This window comes from Portunus trituberculatus, chromosome 24 (assembly GCF_017591435.1).
Source record: "Portunus trituberculatus isolate SZX2019 chromosome 24, ASM1759143v1, whole genome shotgun sequence".
NCBI classification, from domain to species: domain Eukaryota; kingdom Metazoa; phylum Arthropoda; class Malacostraca; order Decapoda; family Portunidae; genus Portunus; species Portunus trituberculatus.
In genome coordinates, this window is record NC_059278.1 from 3,974,644 (window position 1) to 3,997,107 (window position 22,464).

Here is a 22,464-nt window from a genome sequence, read left to right on the forward strand (position 1 = left end):
AAACAACAATCAAAAGCAGCAGCAAAAGAGGGGAAATAAACACTAAGGAAATGTGAAATAGTGATGCAGTGACTCCTAGAATATAATAAGAAGGAGAAGGAGGAGGAGGAGGAGGAGGAGGAGGAAGAAGAGAAGGAGGAGAAGTAGAACGAGGAGGAGGAGAAGAAACAGAACATTTATGTCTAACTTTTCCCTTGTGCATCCAAACGAACAGATTCATTTTTTACTTGCACAATGCTCACAAATGTTAAGAAATGAAGATTGCATCAGTTAGAGTTAAGATTCCAGACTGTTTAATAGCGAGAAATAATAAAAAAAAATACTTGTGGATCGTTGGGCCAGTGTTTGTTACGTGGATGGTCTAGCGTCTCACTCTCCACTGTGTGTGTATGTTACAGTCACTCTCGTTAGAACGGTTAATGCATCCATAGTCTTTACTTTTCGCTACTATCACATGATAATGACCAATAACCACTAGCTATAATCACCCCTTAGTTTTGCTTGTTACGTCTCTCTCTCTCTCTCTCTCTCTGCTTATTCGCATTTTTGGCTTTATGTCTAAACTAAGACAGCTTAGAGTAACAATCAGAAAAAAAAGAGAAGAGAAAAATACGCACAAGACTGAAATCCATGAAAACATTCCGCACGGGAGCCAAACGAGTGAAAATGCGAGAAAGAAACGTCAGAATGCGTTGAAGGAGCTGGTGGAGTGCAAGGGAAGTGTGTGGAGAGTCATGTTCCAGAGGAGGACTCAGGGAAGAGTTACTGAACAGAGCAGAAACATTGCCGTGTGTGTGTGTGTGTGTGTGTGTGTGTGTGTGTGTGTGTGTGTGTGTGTGTGTGTGTGTGTGTGTAATTCACCTCGGTCGTCTGCTGGTCACCCAGCCAGTCTTCCCCATTACGGAGCGAGCTCAGAGCTCATAGACCGATCTTCGGGTTGGACTGAGACCACAACACACTCCACACACCGGGAAAGCGAGGCCACAACCCCTCGAGTTACATCCCCTACCTATTTACTGCTAGGTGAACAGGGGCCACACATTAAGATGCTTGCCCATTTGCCTCGCCGCCTCCGGGACTCGAACCCGGACCCTCTCAGTGTGAGTCGAGCGTGCTAACCACTACACTACGCGGTGTGTGTGTGTGTGTGTGTGTGTGTGTGTGTGTGTGTGTGTGTGTGTGTGTGTGTGTGTGTGTGTGTGTGTGTGTGTGTGTGTGTGTGTGTGTGTGTGTGTGTGTGTGTGTGTGTGTGTGTGTGTGTGTGTGTGTGTGTGTGTGTGTGTGTGTGTCTCTCTCTCTCTCTCTCTCTCTCTCTCGTTGCTGTATTAAGATAAGAACTAAATCCAACTGCAGGTTTACGCCAAGCGGTGATTTGAAATAAATTAGTGTAATATTGCCAACTGTTACGATCGAGGCACACAAGTGAGTATTGGTGCTGAAACCTGTAATCTCCGTGTAAGCTTGCCTGCCATTCATATTGTGAGCTCTCTCTCTCTCTCTCTCTCTCTCTCTCTCTCTCTCTCTCTCTCTCTCTCTCTCTCTCTCTCTCTCTCTCTCTCTCATGGTCGAACGGTCGCTTATGAAGTAAAGGGACACTAAACTTTGAATTCAAGAAGTCTGTACTGATTACTGGATGAGAGAGAGAGAGAGAGAGAGAGAGAGAGAGAGAGAGAGATGCCAGTAGTACTTGACCCTAATAGCAAGTGATCATAAGACGCCTTAACGCGTACATCTGCGTCTACTAAAGACCTTAAAAAAAGTTCATACAAAAAAAAGATGAATAAATAAAAATCGGGGCATGAAGTTTTTCTGTCTGAAGGTGAAGTTGACCCCTAGAACGCTGGAATGTGTCGCTGAGCCTGGCCACGCCGTTAGGGTTCTCGCACAACCACCTGCCGCCCCTCCTATCAAGTGTCTGGCCTTGGTTAAAATTCTTCTCGTCTGCAAGAATCTTAGGAAGTTTCTCTCCGGGTGCTTGAGTTTTCAGACTTTTGCTTGGGGCAGATACCTTCTCCACACAACCTGACCCATACAAGCCGCTGCGGAAACCTCGTGTATCATGTGATGGATGACACATTAATAACACTCACCTTTCTCTATAAATGGTGTGGTCATGGGTTCTGTTGAGGTCGTTCTCACCTTGTCTGGCGTCTTGGTGTCCCACTCTGCTGTCGCGAAGGCATCTCAGTAACGGTTATGCTTCTTGGCTTACCAAAAATATTATCGGGTTCTCTGATATTATTGATTCTGCTCATTGACTTTGCTCATCCTTTTGTAGACATTACTGACTTTGCTCATCATCTTGTTGACAAAGGACAAAGGACAAAATACGTTATCTCGGCAATCTCTTTTAAAACAATTCTCGCGGCACTTGAAGATGATGACAGTAATTCTTCATTTGTGTGACAGCGGTGTTCATAACAAAAGTGGTCTTCAACTTTTTTATTAAGGTCAGCGTTGTGTGACCTCGACAACCTGAGCTTCAGTACTGGAGGAGGCTGGGGAGGGATCTAAGAATATCCTTATGATTCCTAGTAAGCGTGTTTCAGACAGCTATTACTTTGGGGAGCTTTATGGATCGTCGTGAGCCTCGGGAAAGGAAAGACGTTAACAATCTGCCTGTTTGTCTAAAGGCTGGGCAAATAAGTAAAAGAGGACAGTCACCTACGCCTCTGATAGAAGACCTGCAGCAGTATTACCCACTCAAGTTATAGGCTTAGGTTAGATAAGCAAATGAAAAATAAAATAAATAAATATACATAACAAGTGAATATATAGATTTATAATATTCAATGCATTAAAAAGCAAAATATCAAAAAGATCAGAGGATAGTTATGGAAATTTTTGATCTGAGTAGTTTTTGAGAGCGGCTTTCATTAACTTCTCTGTGTTGCTACTCTTCTATTCAGGCGCCATCAATTCATTCCCGCTTACCAATCTCCATCCACCGCTATGTCATTTTCATCAGTTGCCCATTCAGCTTGTTACTATTGCATCTGGCTTCTCACTTTCTTGACCTCGCCACCTCTTATGTATCTCCATTCTTTAGCTATTCATTTCCTCATATCCGTATTTTTATTCATGTGGTTTTGGAATTTTGTAAAGGATTAAGTCTAAAATCATTACCAAGTATCTCACTTTATTACTATAGCATTTGGTATTTCCTATATGTATTTTTTTTTGTCAATTCTTTTCATACATATTCTTTATCTACTGCATTAATTCGTTCAAAACTCTGCACTTCCCGTCACCACTCCTGTTGTCCCTCGACTCTTCCCCGCAATCTTATCTTCCCGTTACTCCGGGCTGTCCTGTTTCCTTCATCTTCTTTTTTCAATGCCGTTCATTTCCATCCCTTATCTATTAATTTCCTCGTATCTTCTTCGCACATCCACTCTGAAATTTTCCTCAGCTGCTCTTTTAACTCCTCCGCATCATCTTATCATCCTATTATTTCAAGCGTCGCCCATTGCCACCTTCACCTTACTTCCCAACCTCCTCTTCCTCCCGGCTAACAAAGCACGCGTCAGGCTGAGGGTGCTGTGCTGGAGCTAAGGGAAGGAGACAGGTATGCTTTTATCAGTTAGAGAAAGCACCTGCACCGGATTCTGCTGCATACTGACATAATTTTCGCTGCCTTTTCCTGCCTTTTGGTCTTTTTGGAAGTGCAACATCAGGGCGCCAAGGGAAAAGCGTGCTCCAGCCTCGACAAATACAGAAGTAGATAATATCGGTGTGAAATATTACGCAGCAGTAACAATAAGAATATCAGTAGTAGCAGCAGCAGCAGCAGCAACAGCAGCAGCCGTCCCTGTTGTCCCCGCCGTGGTGCAATGGTCCTCAAGTTGTTGTTGTTGTTGTTGTTGTTGTTGTTTTTGTTAATGCTGTAATAGCAATTAGTATTTGCAACAACAGCAGCAACATTAGGCATAATTGTTGCAGTAATAGTACTAGTGGCATTGGTAAAAAAAATAATAATGATACTACTAATAATGGTAGTGCTGGCGGTGTTTACAATTAGAAAACAAAACAATTCACTGATGCATTGTGTGTGTCAGCTCTCCCTATACACACATAGTTGCAAGATTCTCGATATTTACTGACCATGATTACAGTACACACGAAGGAAACAGAAAGATGAAAAATAACTTCAAGAACAAAACAACCCACGTGAATACCAACCTTGATAATATAATAACTATGAAAAGAATACACAACATTCTTACTGTAATGGCTTCAGGCAAAATCCTCCTTAGTGTTTGCTTACAGGATTCAAGTCTCATCTTTGTAAGAGAAAATTAATCCGTAAAAGAAAAGCTTGAGATGACGAAATATAGCATGGAGGAAAGAGATTAGGGAGTGAGGGAGGAAAAAATTGGCCAGCACGAGAGTGGAGTGGTAGAGGAAGACAAAGACCTGGAGGAGAGGCAAAGATCAGCGTGGAAAGAAGGAAAGAACAAAAAGATAGGTTGAGATGCTCAGAAACTTATAACAATTTGCAATTAGTGGAATGTTGCGACATGAGCGAAACTTCTTAATTTGTTAGTTTTGTCTATTCATTTTGTTTTTAATGCCGAACTTCCCACCAAGTTAATGAGGTGAATTACTACGTCGACGGAATCTTATCCTAGTGTCTCCTTTGACCCCCACAAGGAATACCAGACTTCTCAGAGTGGCATTTTTATTCATTCATACTCAACTTCATACATTCATAACTAACTTACTGTCATTGTCATTCATGGAGCCTTTGTCCTCTTTGTTTTCAGCTTCTTATCACGCTGTTCTTTGGGCCCTTGAAATTATATTAAGATATTTTTTCAGGAAGCATTTTCTACGAGCGTGACACCTTGAGTGAATAGCGCGCAGCACACCAGCACCTGGCCATACAAAGGGACATTTAAATTCCACTCATTAACATTCCACACGCAATGTACAGGGCACCTTCTGTAGAGACTGGCCGTACATTATTTCGTAGACATTTTTCGCTCTCCGTTGCTTCCTTAGTCTTCCACGTCTTAGAGTTCTCTTTTCTCTTTTACTTTTCTTCATTATCATCTTTATTTTCTACGTTGAAAAAGTTCATTCATAAGAACTACAAACAGCAACAAAGTTCTCTTAATTGTTGTTCTCTAAGAAGCTCAAGACAGGCGACGTTCGAGATAAAAATGAAGCTCTTTATTTCTTAGCTTCTCAGTGTCTGGGTATTCTTTTGAAGGTCAGGTGGTATTAATGGAAAAGAATCTAATTAGCCAATGTGCAGCCTTTCCCAGAGTCAGGTGGTGGCAGTGGGGTGACAGATGTGTGAATCTCCCCTTCTAAAGACGCAGTCCAAATGTTAACCCCTTAAGTATCATGACACATTTCTATACTGATTTTACTTTGTATTTGTTGATTTTATACAGCTTCAGAAACTTATAATGGTATTAGAATAGTAAAGACTCTTGCCATTAATCTTCTGACAAGGACAAACCTTCCTAACGTAAAAAAATCGTCTAATCGTACACAAAATTCATGGTGAAATGAGTCCTAGTAATGAAGAGGTTAAAGGCAAGAAATCATAACTGCTTTTCATTCATTCCTCATATTCCATTCTGACTTTACTCCGACTACTTTCGTCTATCTCAGTCCCCCACTACACGTCGTCCTCAATTCAACATTCAGTCCAGGTACTTGAATTATTGCTGTTCTGTATTACCCATCTACTCTTCCATCTGTGCCCTACATGTTCCCGCCCTCATGTTACTGTTCACCATTTCCTGAGGGCGTTTGTTTACAGAGCTACCCTCTCTAGGCTCTCCTGCCACTGCTCTGCTCCCGCCTCTACCTCTTTCTGTGTGTCAACTACAATCATGTGCAAAAAGCATTTCCACCCATTCTACAGCTCTGATTTCAGAACTCAGAACATCCATCACACAGTAACGAAGAGGAACTGCCTGCTCGCCGACCTTTGATGCAACCCAACCCTCACCTCAAACTTTGTCTCTCAACACGCCACTTCAAACACTGGTCTTGCTTTCCACTGTCTCTCCTTCAACGTTGTCACATTTGTTTCGTGACCACCTTTCCTCTTTAGGTCAAATTAAAATCCCATTCTTTTCGCATGATATTTGTTTTCATATCTCCTCTTCATATGTTACTGTATCCCATTCTATCTTTCCTTTATTAATTTTCAAGGTTCTTTTCTTTTTATTAACGTTACATCCTCTCCTACCATTCATTTCTGGGGCATTTTTTTTTCTTTCTCGTGAGACATTACGCTCTCCTTTGCTTGCCTTAGTATTTTTTCCCCGACGTGTACCTTTCCTCTTGAGATATTGCAACATGCGCGTTTTCTCTTTTCCAGTTTTCCTTACAGCCTTCATTTTCGTTGGATTATTATTATTATTATTATTTTTTATTTATTTTTTTTTTTTTTTTTTGTGTGTGTGTGTGTGTGTGTGTGTGTGTGTGTGTGTGTGTGTGTGTGTGTGTGTGTGTGTGTGTGTGTGTGTGTGTGTGTGTGTGTTGTATTAATTTCTAAAGTTTTGTTTCCTCTGGTTGGTGTCCATTACCGTCAGTTTGTGCTATCTAACACAACACCTTCCACGCACAACCTTGCAATTCATTACTTGCTTGTCCTGATTAGCAAGATAATATTTCTTTCTTTATCGTATTAGGAAGACGACAGATGAGAGGCAATTAATTCAATAGGAAAACTGATGCTGTATGTATAAGAGTATTCATCGAGTGGAGCAATACACACACACACACACACACACACACACACACACACACACACACACACACACACACACACAGACACACAGACACACAGACACACACACACCTTAAAGCATTTAATGAACACTTCTTGAATATAGGTATCAACCAGATAAGTGGAACGGGATATGAATATAAGAGATATCTAAATGACCCTCCCATATTTTCACTTTACTTCACAACAACTTATGAAAAAGAAGTGGAAACTTATCTTAATGATTTACAATCCGCTGCATCGGGATACGACGAAGTATCACCACTAGTACTAAAACATGTATCGTCAGAAATATCTGCTCCACTTACCCACATAATCAACCTCTCCTTGAGATCAGGCGTTTTTCCAGATGCAATTAAAAAGCCAAAGTAATACCATCGTATAAATCTGGGAACAGAAATTATATAAACAATTATCGTCCTATTTCAATCCTGCCAGCTGTCAATAAGATATTTGAAAAGGTAATTTCCGTTCGTTTAACTAGCTACCTACAAAATCATAACTTACTGTCTGAATACCAACAGGTTTCGAGCTAACAGGTCCACCGAATTAGCAATATTACAGTTTGTGAGCAATGTTAATATCGTTTTGGAAGAAAAGCTCAAATGTTGTTGGAGTATTTATTGATCTCTCAAAAGCATTCGACACACTCGATCACAAAATTCTTCTTGATAAACTGAAACACTTAGGCGTAAGAGGCATTCCCTTAAACCTGTTTAGGAGTTATCTTACTAATAGAAGTCAATCTGTTTTTTGTAACATGAATTTTTCACCATTTATAGCCTTGTCTAAGGGTGTTCCGCAAGGATCTGTTTTAGGCCCATTGTTATTTTTAATATATATTAATGATATTGTAAACGTTAGCGCAGAGCTAAAATTTGTTATGTATGCTGATGACATAAACCTCTTGTTGGCCAACAGTAATATACATCAGCTGCACGAAGTGCTTAACCTGGAATTAAATTCTATAAATAAATGGATACAATATAATAAATTAAAGCTAAATGTCTCAAAAACCAAATATATATTCTTTCAGAACAGGTCAGTAAGAAATCAAATGCCACCATTACAAATTGAGGGCGATGTAATACAACAGGTTAACATTGATGAAATTCCTTGGTATAATTATTGACTCTATTCTTAACTGGAAATATCACATTGATGAAATTTGAGTAAAACTATCCAATATTTGTGGCTTACTCTATAAAGTGCGACTTAATCTTACAACAGAGGCTATGATTAGTATATATTACACATTATGTTATCCTTACCTTATTTACTGTGTACCAATATGGGCATGTACTTGGCCCTCGTTCCTCGACAAACTAGTTATTTCCCAAAATAAAGTATTTAGATGTATATTTTTCTTCATAAATTTGACTCTCCATCCACTATATTTTCTACTACTAAACTTAAGAAATTTGATTTTATTCATAAGTATTTCACTTTATCACTTATATTTAAAACTGTGCAATATTATAGTGGAAATAATTTCTTTAGAATTGTTGACAACCCGAGAAGCACTAGGAGCAATAATGTCGACTTGTACTGTCCCCATTTCAGAAGAACTCTCTTTAAAAATAGTGTATTAAGCTTTGATCCTCAATTATATAATAGTCTACCACTAGAACAAAAGTTACTCCTTAGATCAACTAATATTTCAACATTTAAAAGAAAAATTAAGAACTATCTAAGAAATTTCGTAATATAATTGTTTCACTATTTAAGTATAATATTTCTTTTGTATTGCTTTATAACTACAATCATAATCGTGTTTTTCGTTTTCTTATTTATAATTGTACATAGCACATATGTAACCTTATGTTAACATTTATTTATCTATCCATCCACTTAACCTTTAGTACTTAATGATGTCTGTCATGGAGCTTACGCTCGACAGACCGTTGCTGTATCAACATTTTTCTAATGCCTGTATATATTGTATATAATGTTTAATAGCAATAAATGTTTACTTACTTACTTACACACACACACACACACACACACGCCCGGTAGCTCAGTGGTTAGAGCGCTGGCTTCACAAGCCAGAGGACCGGGGTTCGATTCCCCGGCCGGGTGGAGATATTTGGCTGTGTCTCCTTTCACGTGTAGCCCCTGTTCACCTAGCAGTGAGTAGGTACGGGATGTAAATCGAGTTGTGACTTTGTTGCCCCGGTGTGTGGTGTGTGCCTGGTCTCAGGCCTATCCGAAGATCGGAAATAATGAGCTCTGAGCTCGTTCCGTAGGGTAACGTCTGGCTGTCTCGTCAGAGACTGCAGCAGATTAAACAGTGAAACACACACACACACACACACACAGCCATTAGAGAGCCTTTGCGTGAACCTCTGAGTGGAGGCATTCTGATGCACCAGAATGCTCTTACCAGATCATAGAGACACTCTCATTTACCAATATATGAGGAAGTTGTCAAGTGGGGAAAGATGAAAGCGGGCAGGAGGAAATAACGCGCAAGTCTATCCTCTTATACCCAGAAGCACATTGACCCTTGTGGTTCTGGTCACTGTCCTTCCCTAGACGAGTCCGCTAGGCTACAGTATATTAATATAGATTAGTCTTAACAAGAATATAGTGCAGGTGAACGGATGACGCTCCAGACTCCATTTGCTAGACACTGTTCGCTTCGGTCCATTTCACTCAATATTAATGTCTTCAGGTTCTCTTCCAAACTGTGTATCGATTCCAGAAGAAAGATTTCCTTACCTGCAACACGTGTGAATCCGAATAACAATACGTACATGCGGCATCACACACACACACACACACACACACACACACACACACACACACACACACACACACACACACGAAAATAGTGTTGTAAATAAACTTGATTTGTACAGAAAGAAAAAAAAAACTCCCTTTGATTCTTTTCAATGACCCATAAAATACACCACTTTGCTCTGTTTTTGGTGTTATTTTCAGTAACTTGAATCGTAATAACGAGTGGAATACTGTTCATATGTTCTTTAAGTTTCCATCTCCACTAATTGTTTTGTATTTTCATTTTTATCACGTCTCGCCTGATTAGATTGTATGCTTCCGAAACTGATCACTCCAACGACATCAATATAAATGTTGAAGCCTCACACAAATTTATCTATAGTCTATCAACTCTAAAGTGTGTCCTGGGTCTCCGTTTGAATGGTGTCCCGGAGAATGCGTGGTTGCTAGATCTTGAGGAAAACCATAGTCTGTCCTTGTGATTAGTGTGCTGATGAACAGAAAACAAGCATTATTCAAATCAATTATATCGCCAATAACCTACACTTGTTTTGAACCCAGGAACCACTTTAGAGGAGACAGACTATAGTATTTTTAAAGATGGACTAAAAAAAATCGACTTCTGCAACAGTCAGATCATTTGGTTTGTGAACATTTGGGTACAAAAGTTGAGTCTGGTTCAGTAGACACGTAGCTAACAAGTTCATATCTACAATTTTGGTACTGAATACACTTTTTCACTAATTGGTAAATGTTGTCAGTGGTCAGGAACTTACATGAAGCATTGTGCATTTGGAGTTCACCTATGAATATCACTTAATCCGGAGGGTCAGAATATCCCACCTGTTATTCATTTTCTTTGTGGCGCCATCTTGTTCTGAAAATAAAAAGAGTGAATACTATTTAGTGTCAGCAGGGAGGGCCGTCTGTGTGTGTGTGTGTGTGTTTGTGTGTGTGTGTGTGTGTGTGTGTGTGTGTGTGTGTGTGTGTGTGTGTGTGTGTGTGTGTGTGTGTGTGTGTGTGTGTGTGTGTGTGTGTGTGTGTGTGTGTGTGTTTGTGTTTGGTTTTTCATTCTAAAGCACAACTATTATTATCAGGATGTTTCGTTTGCAGTATTCTGTCAGTGGTTGCAGGGAGACTCACTTCGTGTGAGCGTCGAATGAATATCAGAAGCTTCCTTGCACATGCACGTTGAGGGAAAACTCATGTTTATGTAAGAACCAATTTCAACTTTTCTCTTGGGAAGGGAGGAGCATAGAGAGTGTTCATATTAACTCTGCCTCTGAATCCGAAATATTCCGTGTATACAGTATTGCAGCTTCTAATTGCCACTGAAGGAAAGCTTTGTTACCTTTACATCTGTATACGTATTCAGACAACACGTTCTCGTCTATACCTAAAAAAGCAATGTTCAGTAAATAGTGCAGCAATGATGATTGTAATGTTTCGTTTTTTTCAGCAATCATTGGCAGTCAAGCCGATACACATAAATGTTACTTGTTCATTTGGGTGGAAATGACAACGATGTTCTCTTCTAATTGGATGCAACCATAACCACGCGGACTAAATGCTAAGAAAATTAACGAAACAACGAATGACATCATCGAAACGCAATGCATGTGATAAATGCCAGTACTTCAGGTGAAAAGAAGAGGGAAATAAAAGACTGCATCTCCTTAAATATAAGACGTAATGTGTTACTCGTTGTATGTTCACAGAATACAAGATGATAAGTAGGTACTGGTGTTTGGTTTGCGTTTGGTGATGTGTTTAAGCAGTCTGTAAGATATCCTGTGTCGGTGAATGCCCTTAATGCTCACGGACCATCAAAAGCACAACCAGTGAATAACAGAGTCATACAACTAACAATGTAACTAGAACATTTTCAATTGTGTTCATATAACTCCTGACTCTTAATTCAGTCTCCAAAACTCGCCTGTGCAATCAATTTATACATTTAATAACAAAGGGAGTCTGACATCCCCTCACTCGACCCTCACCCTTTCTCTCACAGTACCACGTACACTCACTGCCTACACTCCCTCGCCTCGCCTCGCCTCGCCACGTCTTGACCTGCGATATACATAAATATAACACACAACACAAATTCTCAACTTCCCATACAGCTTACTTCCACCCCCACCGGCTCAGCCTCCTCCCTCAGCTCCTCCCGCCGTAAAATGTTGTCAAATTCTTTTTTATTTCCACTGTGTAATAACAAAACTTTTTGTATTCATCTTTATTTCACTGGCCGTGTTGTATCTTTTCAACGTATTTTTCTCTCCTAAAAATAAACAAACGAAAGAAGAAATAAAAAAAGATATTTGACATGACAACATAGCAAGCCAACTTTGTGCAGCAGCTCTGACCTTCATCTGTCCATCCATCTATCCATGTATCTCTCTGCTTATTTATCTCTGTATGTATGTATGTATATATATATATATATATATATATATATATATATATATATATATATATATATATATATATATATATATATATATATATATAATTTGAAAATGAGTCACAATAAACTTCCTGTAATATAAAGATCTCAAATATGAAATGTGTATTGCATCCAGAGTGTACCAATTTCTATGTGATCTATGAGGGAAATCTAAAATACCACTGTATAAAACATGAAGTTAAGTCCATCACTGTCCGTGCCCTCAACACAACAAGAGGTGTGCGGAAGGATGCTGGTCTCCCCTCTAGCGTCTCCCAGCACCGCCTGGACGCTCAGTCCCCCAGCGCCGCCTCATCCTCGCACAGCTGAAGCTTCACAAGAGCTAATAATCTACCCGCAATGGCCTCTTCAACTCTACACCCAGCATTTACCGCAGCCCACCTGACACTCGCACAATGCTGCCTCCACGCCTCACTCCAGCCAAAATGAAAAAAAAAAAAAGATAAATATATAAGTGAGTTTTTCGACAGCATCCTGGCATACCGCACGTCTAGAACATCACGGCATCGCCTTCTGAGCGGCAGGAGGCATGAATGAGTCCTGCGTGCCATGCCTTACATTGATTATCCCATGCTTTGCCTTGCTTAAATGTAAAGTCTTATCTGTTACAAATTCATTTCGCTCCACTCGCAGGTATCATTGCGGCATAACAGTGAAAACATGCCAGAGGGAAACGAGAAAATGTGAAAATGTGTTTATTCGCTTCCTACTCGACTCTTTACTAAGTGGTGTGTGACGAGAAAACATGGAATTACCCTTGAAATGAGAGAGAGAGAGAGAGAGAGAGAGAGAGAGAGAGAGAGAGAGAGAGAGAGAGAGAGAGAGAGAGAGAGAAACAGAAACAGAAACAGACACAGAGACAGAGGGAATAAAAATAGATATAAAGGATAGATTCATCTTAAAAACATAGACACTTAAATGACGCTGCATAATTTAAGCCAAAGTTCCGTCCTTGTGAAACGATTATTATCCTTGGCATTTCAAATCAATTGTGTTCATGGCGGGGGAATATAAAAAGCCTGGTTATCATTTGGCTATTAACGGAAAAACAAAACTTTTCCAATGCTTGATGCGGGATTAATAGTTTGAGAAATGTATTTAATTACCTCGGAACCAGACTCTATATCGATAATTATTTACGAATGCCAATGTAATTCATAGGCGAGCTGTTAAATTATTCAGTTCTGATAAATACCATAGAGGAATATAATGTTACCAGCACAGAGACAACGACGGTGAAGGTTTGTTTAGCACTGTATAGCGTTGATTTTTCTTCTTTTTCTATTGGGTTTCAGTAGTGGTCCGTTGTTATTGAGGTACATAGGACTCATCTACAGTAACATAAGGACACACACACCACTTAAGGTTGTAAATGGTTAGAAGAAGACTAGAACGATGAAAAGGTTACATTAAGAAAAGGTGTCATTGTGGTGCACAGGATTAATCTACAATAACATAGACACACACACACACACACACACACACACACACACACACACACACACACACACACACACACACACACACCACTAGAGGTTGTAAATGATTAGAAGAGAATTGGAACGGTGAAAAGGTTACATAAAAAAAAGAAGAGGTGTCTTTGAGGTGTACAGGATTCATCTACGATAACAGAACACACACCACTAAAGACTGTAAATGATTAGAAGAGAATTGTAACTGAAAAAGAAATACATAAAGAAGAGGTCGATCGATATCCTTTTGGTGTCCTGATGCTCCTCTCTCTCGAGTCTAAGCAGTTCAAGTCCTAGTAAAAATGATTATATATAGATAAGTAAACATGTCGTGAAAGACTTTTACAGTTTGTCAGTGAAAGAATGAGAGTTTATAGGCAGTTCCCGTGTAATTCGTACCAACGTTTATCAATTTCATTATGTTGATGTGATCTTGCCTAATAATTCTTTAAAGCTTCATGTTGACTTGTTGACTTGTTGGCTTGGCATTAACAGCTTGATTATTGAGTGTTGATTGCACGCACATACACACATACGTACACAGGCACATCTCTCTCTCTCTCTCTCTCTCTCTCTCTCTCTCTCTCTTTCTATTTTTCTATATCTATCTATCTATCTATTTATCTAGCCATCTATCTAATTATCTATCTCTTTCTGTTAGTCTATCTATCTAACTATCTATCTTATCTTATCTATTTATCTTTATCACTACCTATCTCTTTTTCTATTTACTTACCTGCCTGCCTAAGTCAACATGATTATTAGCGACACACTCTCAACATAACATAATTTTCTGTAAACAAACGAGTACGTGGCTCTGAGCTGGGAACAACAAGCCAAACACATACGCTTTCACACAATCACATTTCACGAGTAACCTGATTCTTTCCCCATTTTTTTTCCGAATTAGTCCCTGTTTTCCCCCTACACCACCGTCACTCTTTGTTTACGTACCACACTCTTATTTTTTTTCTGTCAGTCCATTATGCTATTCCATTCACTTCCCATCCCCGAGTGCGCTATTTTCGTATTCTTAATGTCGTGTATTCTCTTTTTCCACGTATTCTCTTTTACTTTTTTATTTCCAGTTTCATTTCTTACAGCTTTATCATATTTTCTTTTACGAATTTTCCTTTTTCTTCTGTGTGATTCTGTTTTTCTATTTCAATTCTGTTTTTTTTTCATTCATCCTCCCAGAGTTTTCTATTTCAAACTCTCTTACTCCTTTGATAATTATATTTTTAATGTTGATATCTTTCCTTAAGGTCTGTTATCTCACTGCCGCTTCCTTTTCTTCTAAACTTTCTCTATTTTTCGATTGTATTCCTATTTACCTTTATCTTTTCATGCCTCTCTGAATTTCTATAATATCCTCCTTTTTATTGTCGTTACTTCTTCCTTGTATTCCTTATCTTTTCCTTTTTTTTAATATTAACCCAACCACTTTCTAAGCTATGTCAGGCAGCGCTGCTATCCTGTCCGCCGCCACGCTTCTCCCTCGGCGTGGCTCAGCGCAGTAAAGGCCCCGGAATAATAACTCCCAAACAAGGCTCACATCTCGTTCCCGGCTGTGGGTTAAGGCGATTAGGCCTCCCCTCCGCCCCGTGGCCTAAGTCGCGCTTCCACGGGAGTACCTCGTTCCGGCTCCAGAAATTTTTGAACCTAAACTCTGCCATTTCCGCTTGTGGGTGTCGCTTGTGAGCGTTGAGGGCCCCGAGGTGCCCCATTTGCCGCGACAGGAATCTGATTACAGTCCCGCGATGCTCCATTTTCACTTATCAGCTGTTAGTGTTTGAAAGCTCTTAAGCTGCTTGTTTCCTCATTTGATCTTGCTTCTAACGCTTTCTTTCTTTCTTTTCTTTCTTTTATTAATGCTGATGGTCCTGATGCTGCAGCTGCTCCTATTATTATTATTGTTATGATCAGCAATTCTTTTTATTCATCCGATTTTCATTACCTCTGTTATTACTCGTGATATTGTTCACAAAATAGTACAATTATTATCACCTGCATCACCTTATCCTAAATGCTGAAAATTCAAAATCTGAATGTGAACCAAACGTTTATGACTAGATTAGCAGCACCAACAGCAGCAACACCATCACCATCACCACCACTGCTATCACCACCACTACCGTCACCACCACAAACGCCAACAACAACAATAAAAAACAAGAGTAACATCAACACTACCACACCACCACCAAAACCACCAACAATAGCAGCAGCAGCAGCAGCAATCTGAAATTCTAGCTGTTGTGGTGAGGCCTTGTCAGGGAAGGCTGCTGGGGAAATGCTCCCTGCTGCCGCCCCGCCCTCTGAAACCCCCACCACACGTCCCCATAATAATCAGAGGTTCTCGGCTCCATGGCAGCGACCCAAATGAGGATGACAAGTGTGTTCCTTGAAGTTACAATATAATCTTGGGATGAAAATAAATGGAATAGTGAAGTGATATTACCGCCACATCTACGTAATGAAACTGCTGAAGCACGGAAGTCAAATGGGTGCCAGTGAAAAAGTTGCGTTACTGATTTTGCGAGAGTTGAAAATTTTTGGCGATAATTGTTTCTCTCTTGCGATTAAAACGTGTTGCCTTAATGAACATTTCGAAAGACAAAAACGAAAAGAAACCGAATATAAAAAATTGCCTGAAAAAACTTAAAACGAGAGCTTTGTCGCATCTTAAGAAATAAATGGATTGTATGAAGTAATAGAACTGCATTAAAAACTTCTGTAAGCAAGACGGAAAATAGAGAAACATAAGGAAAAATAAAGGTGTCTGTGTTTTCTTCTCTTCCTCTAGCTCTTCATCTTCATGTCCCGCCAGACAAACCCAACGGTCTTAGTAATATAGATGGCACACAAGGACTACACATATACTGGGATAAAACCCCTCTCTCTCTCTCTCTCTCTCTCTCTCTCTCTCTCTCTCTCTCTCTCTCTCTCTCTCTCTCTCTCTCTCTCTCTCTCTCTCTCTCTCTCTCTCTCTCTCTCTCTCTCTCTCTCTCTCTCTCTCTCTCTCTCTCTCTCTCTCTCTCTCTCTCTCTCTCTCTCTCTCTCTCTCTCTCTCCTCTCTCTCTCTCTCTCTCTCTCTCTCTCTCTCTCTCTCTCTCTCTCTCTCTCTCTCTCTCTCTCTCTCTCTCTCTCTCTCTCTCTCTCTCTCTCTCTCTCTCTCTCTCTCTCTCTCTCTCTCTCTCTCTCTCTCTCTCTCTCTCTCTCTCTCTCTCTCTCTCTCTCTCTCTCTCTCTCTCTCTCTCTCTCTCTCTCTCTCTCTCTCTCTCTCTCTCTCTCTCTCTCTCTCTCTCTCTCTCTCTCTCTCTCTCTCTCTCTCTCTCTCTCTCTCTCTCTCTCTCTCTCTCTCTCTCTCTCTCTCTCTCTCTCTCTCTCTCTCTCTCTCTCTCTCTCTCTCTCTCTCTCTCTCTCTCTCTCTCTCTCTCTCTCTCTCTCTCTCTCTCTCTCTCTCTCTCTCTCTCTCTCTCTCTCTCTCTCTCTCTCTCTCTCTCTCTCTCTCTCTCTCTCTCTCTCTCTCTCTCTCTCTCTCTCTCTCTCTCTCTCTCTCTCTCTCTCTCTCTCTCTCTCTCTCTCTCTCTCTCTCTCTCTCTCTCTCTCTCTCTCTCTCTCTCTCTCTCTCTCTCTCTCTCTCTCTCTCTCTCTCTCTCTCTCTCTCTCTCTCTCTCTCTCTCTCTCTTGTGTATGATATTATATGACATATATGTTCTAACCTTGTACATTCCATCATACGCTAGTAATAATGTATGCAAGTATGTATGTATGCATGTATTCTAAGCACGAATGTATATCATCCTTTGTGTGTGTGTGTGTGTGTGTGTGTGTGTGTGTGTGTGTGTGTGTGTGTGTGTTCCCTCTCCTTAATGGTCCTACACCCAGACTCACATGGCGGTCGACAGGCGTACAAACGAGAAAGTATGTTAACCGAGTTCCCGATGCTTTTTATAGCGGTATGTAAAAAGCAAAATGAAATAAATAAGGATGAAAACTACTTACTTACTTTATAAGGCGGATCTAAGTCGAGAACCAGCTCTAACAGTAGTGGTAGTAATGTAGTAGTAGTAGTGGTATTAGTATTATTATTGCTAGTAGTAGTAGTAGTAGTAATAGTAGTAGTAGTGCGTATATTGCTTCAAAATTTCCCATTATCACAATTAGCGACCGTGTTACTTTATATATGAAAAGAATTAATGGTCAATTTTAAAAGGACACTCGAATCAAATGTCCTAGAATATGGTACACGTTGGCGGAGGTGAAGGAGGATTGTAGTGACGGTTGGATGGTCTTGCGGTGCATTATGAAAAGTGTTTAAAGATGATATCTCTCTTAAATTAATGACTCCTCATACAACTCTTTCCAAGTCTCCTTCGTATATACTTCCCCCTCTTCTTTCTCCTTCATATTTTATTTTACATTTCCTTATCCAATTATTTCTTTATCCTCTCCTTCTTTATTTCATTTTTCTCAACTCACGTAGGTCGTTCCCTGGTCTTCACGTTCAGTCACAGCTGGTTTTTCCTCTTAATCCTCATACCACTTCCTGTCTTTCCTCAGCGTAAGGCCCCCTAAGCTCTATTTCTTACTCCGTCTGTCACTTCTTCTTACCACTCCCCCATCGTCCTGCATCGTACAAACAAACGAGGACAGGCCAGTGTTAACCTCCTCGCCTCCTACTAAAGAACAGGCTACGTAAATCGGGTTGTCGAGGAAAATCCGCCCAAAAGCTGGAGAAATTCCGCCTTTTGTTGGCTGAGGACACATGAGGAGGACAAGGATCTCTCTCTCTCTCTCTCTCTCTCTCTCTCTCTCTCTCTCAGCAGGGAAGGGTTGTGAGGAGATCCTTGACCTCTATTTTCCTACGGATGAGTTGGTGAGAAGACGTTGTGCTTGGATGATGAACAATATTAGATAACGAATAGTGTGTTGTGCGGGAAAAAAAAGAATCATCATAACTCACACATGCACATCAATCCAACGAGAAGCTTAAAACAATAATAACAACCGCACCATTAGCACCGGCATGGAGGAGCAACATAATCAAGAACAACAACGCTTGCAATTATGATGAATATAAACTACTGCTACTACTACTACTACTACTACTACTACTACTACTACTACTACTACTACTACTACTACTACTACTACTACTACTTACTACTACTACTACTACTATTACTACTAGTGCTACTGTTGCTGCTGTGGTTATTGGTGTAACAATGCAGACACCACAACATCCACCAACAGAAAACGTGATTACTTTGTTAGTCAAGCCGCCTGAGCCAGCCAGCGTCCCCTGTCCTCCGTTGACTGTCAGGTCGGGCCACCGGAGCACCTGCATTGCCTTCCTCCTTTGGGTCTGCGTCTTGCCGCAGCGAGGTCAGGAGCTCCGAGAAACCCACAACACTCAGGATAAGACCTTGAGCCTCTGTTTTTGCTCCTCGGGTTTTGCGGAGACGTGGAGTTGGGGGTGGCTGGGCGCAGGATTAGGCGAGATGTGGCCTAGCATGCCCTCGGGTGCGTGTGTGAGCCTCGGACCAGCTTGGGTGTCACGCGTGGGTGCTGCGCAGAACGCTGCACGAAGGAAAGTGTGAGATGAGGAGGGAATACTCAAGAGAGCATGGCAGGGTCAAAAGACTGGAGTTCATCCACAGTAGAAAGATTTACGTAGGAAACACGGAAAAGATGATAAGAGGTATGTGTGCATCGAAGACAATATGTAGGAGAGTAGGACGGTTTTGCAAATAAATAAATGAATAAAAAATACATACAATAGATGCGTTAAAGTAGAACAATAGATTATTCAGTAAACGCGCACAAATGATTCCTCTTTTTTGCGTGAAAGAAAAAGACAAAAAGACAAGAAAATAAGGAGAAAATAACAAGAAAACTATGGCACTGTCCTGTAACAAAAAAAAAAAAAAAAGTCACTGATAGCATTGGAAGGGATGAAGTTAGTGAAAAAGACAGGATGATAGTCTCTGACCTTTAAGAAAGCGACAGCTCTGTGAGAGAGACTATAAATGTAATTATTACCCACAATGAAATGAGTTAAGATTTACGTAACAAATTACAGAGTACTGCTATCACCTGCGACATCCTGTGTACGTGTGATGTGGCCAGGATCATCATGGTCTGTGTGTGTCAATGGCGGCTTATTTGTGTTGTATGTTAGATGAATGGCCCCTTTTAAACCATGATTTGTTTTTGTCAATGGCGCTATTGGAATCAAGCTTTCTTAAGAGGATGAGTTGTACCAAGTGGATAATTGTCGAACAAAACATCCAGAGGAGTCTTCTTGCTTCCTTCTATGAACTGACGCTCCGTCTGGCAGCAAGGTCCAAGGCTCCGAGGCTCTGATGCAGTCTTCGTATCGTTCCCTTGTAACACACAGTTCTCTGCATTATTTACATACGAAACCTGGATTGCTTTGAATACTTTATTGAGTCTATATTTCATCCATTTATTTGCTAATCTTTTAACTAAGGCTTTGACCATGTCGTGGACAGCATGTTGTGTTCCCAGCTATCCTCTTCAACACCGTTGTCCTCCCGCGTGCTACTTATGCTCAGAACCCAGTGTTGATACACACTCAATCCGCTGCTCTCCACAATACCCTGGCTAACCTGGCTTGGTTAAAAGATTGCTGGAATACAGGGATGAAGTAGGTCCTGTAAATTGTTGACAGCAATCCGGCTTATTAGTTTATAAACAAAGAGCGGACTGCTGTGTAGAAGGGGACAGCTGTGAGTTGTGACACAACACCGAATCTTCCAGAGCTACGAGAATAATAAAAGTATGAGAGGAAAGCTTTAGTGTTTTCACTCTCTGCCAACAGAGGGACTCGTCATCGCTAATTTTCGATTTGAGATCCCTGATACACTTTTTTTCTTATATGAAATGTATGATATTTTATGAGACAAATATATGTAAATATATACTTTTGAACCGATAAATGTAAAATAATATTTCATATTTTCTGTAAATATTTAGGAGAGTTATCACTTACGTATGAGCTGCCTGGGCCTCCACAGTCCTCGACCAAGGAAAACAATAACAAGACCTTATTTTCAATTGCATCACTCTCAAGAGATGAAGGTTTCCCCAAGACTCGACGCGTGTGCTGTGCCAACAGAGGAACAGAGGAACAGAGGTATTGTACTGTACTGTAGAGTAGTATAAAAGTAAATTGAAATCCCTCTGCTATTGATCGTGTGAGGTGTGGCTCGTTTTCCATTCGAAAGAGAAGTGTTAAGACCCTTTCCAACCTAATCGGCTTTCCCATCTTGTTATTATTTTTCCCTCTATTCGTTTTTACAGGGTCTGGCGTCTAAGTGGGCTTTTCTTTTTGGTTTGTGTTTTGGTCAATGTTAACTAACACCCTTATGACGGATTTTCATGATTGTTTCCTCTTAGACCAGAGTGATTGGTGGTGAACTACTGTGGATGGTACGAGTGTCTTTCGTGACAGTGAAGAGAAGTGTCACACTCAGCTGATGGCAAACTGTGTCGGTGTGATGGTATGTAATGCAGAGCTACCATTTGTATCACGCATCACATTGCCTCGGGGAGAGTTGTGTGGGTGGCTACAGACAAGCCACACTCACCTTGCTCTGTTCCTTATGGTACTGGCCCCTTCCTGCATGTTTTTGTGTCTATCAGCAAATCTATCAAGAGCAGTAAGGTTGTTTCTCTCCTACAGCCAAACCGCAACGTATTGGCGGCAGCACCACAACATCGCTTAGAGTTTGGGTTGTGCTTACACGAGTCTCCTCAGCACACCAGCTACTGTTCACTGTCCACTGGCCACTATGGCGACCAAGCCATCGTGTCCTGGGACCAATGGTGTTGATCTCGTCCAGGGTGAGTGTTGAACTTACCAAACAAGTGTCAAAATAATAAGTGATGGAGTTGAATGTGTGAATGAATTATATTGTTGTTTTGTTGTTGCGGTGGTGGTGGTATTATTATTATTATCATTATTATTATCATTATTGTTATTATTATCATTATTGTTATTATTATCATTATTGTTATTATTATTATTATTATTATTATTATTATTATTATTATCATCATTATTATTATTACTGTTGTTATCATTATTATCATCATAATTTTCATGGTCATTTCCTCGTTCGTTTAGAAGCTGAAATAAACTTGCCATTCCGCCGAAAGTGAAACAGTAAATAGAGCGCTTTACATTAACGGACAGACGTTGTGGACACATGACATGGACTGCCACATTTAGAGTTTTATATTCTTGCGATGAAATTATATTTATGATTATAATGCGCTGTCCGATCGTTAACTGATAAGTCATAAAACTCAAACAGTGAATTAATCGCAATAAGTGTACTGCTGATGTTGTCTATTATATATATATATATATATATATATATATATATATATATATATATATATATATATATATATATATATATATATATATATATATATATATATATATATATATATATATATATATATATATATATATATATATATATATATATATATATATAAATATATATATATATATATATATATATATATATATATATATATATATATATATATATATATATATATATATATATATATATATATATATATATATATATATATATATATATATATATATATATATATATATATATATATATATATATATATATATATATATATATATATATATATATATATATATATTCATTCATTTTTTTTGTGACAGGATTGAATTTTGTTGTTATTATCGCCTGGTGGACGTGTTTATAGTAGGAGTCTGAAGCAGGTTGGCTGGATGGCGGCGTGAGACAAATATTAGCAGCAGTGAGCAGTCTGTCTGTCTGTCCGTCTGTCTATCTGTCCTGCTGCGGGTCTTTCCACTGCGATGCTTCGTAACTCAGATTAATGACCAGTTTCAGTATCGTTATTCTGACATATGGTTGCTGCTCGAGGACAGCGCCGGGGATCGATGGGCCAGACGGTGACGAATGGTCCAGTCCGGGACA

At 39.8% G+C, this 22,464-nt stretch overlaps 1 protein-coding gene across 1 annotated transcript in view; it reads left to right on the plus strand.

Moving 5' to 3' along the window:
* The window catches only part of LOC123508421, a 50,199-nt gene that overhangs the window by 4,539 nt on the left and 23,196 nt on the right, over positions 1-22,464 (plus strand). The window contains exons 2-3 of the mRNA XM_045262159.1: positions 20,444-20,603; positions 21,153-21,313. Coding sequence (XP_045118094.1) covers positions 20,462-20,603; positions 21,153-21,313 — 303 coding nt within the window. The 5' untranslated portion in view covers positions 20,444-20,461. The remainder of the gene's footprint in view (positions 1-20,443; positions 20,604-21,152; positions 21,314-22,464) is intronic.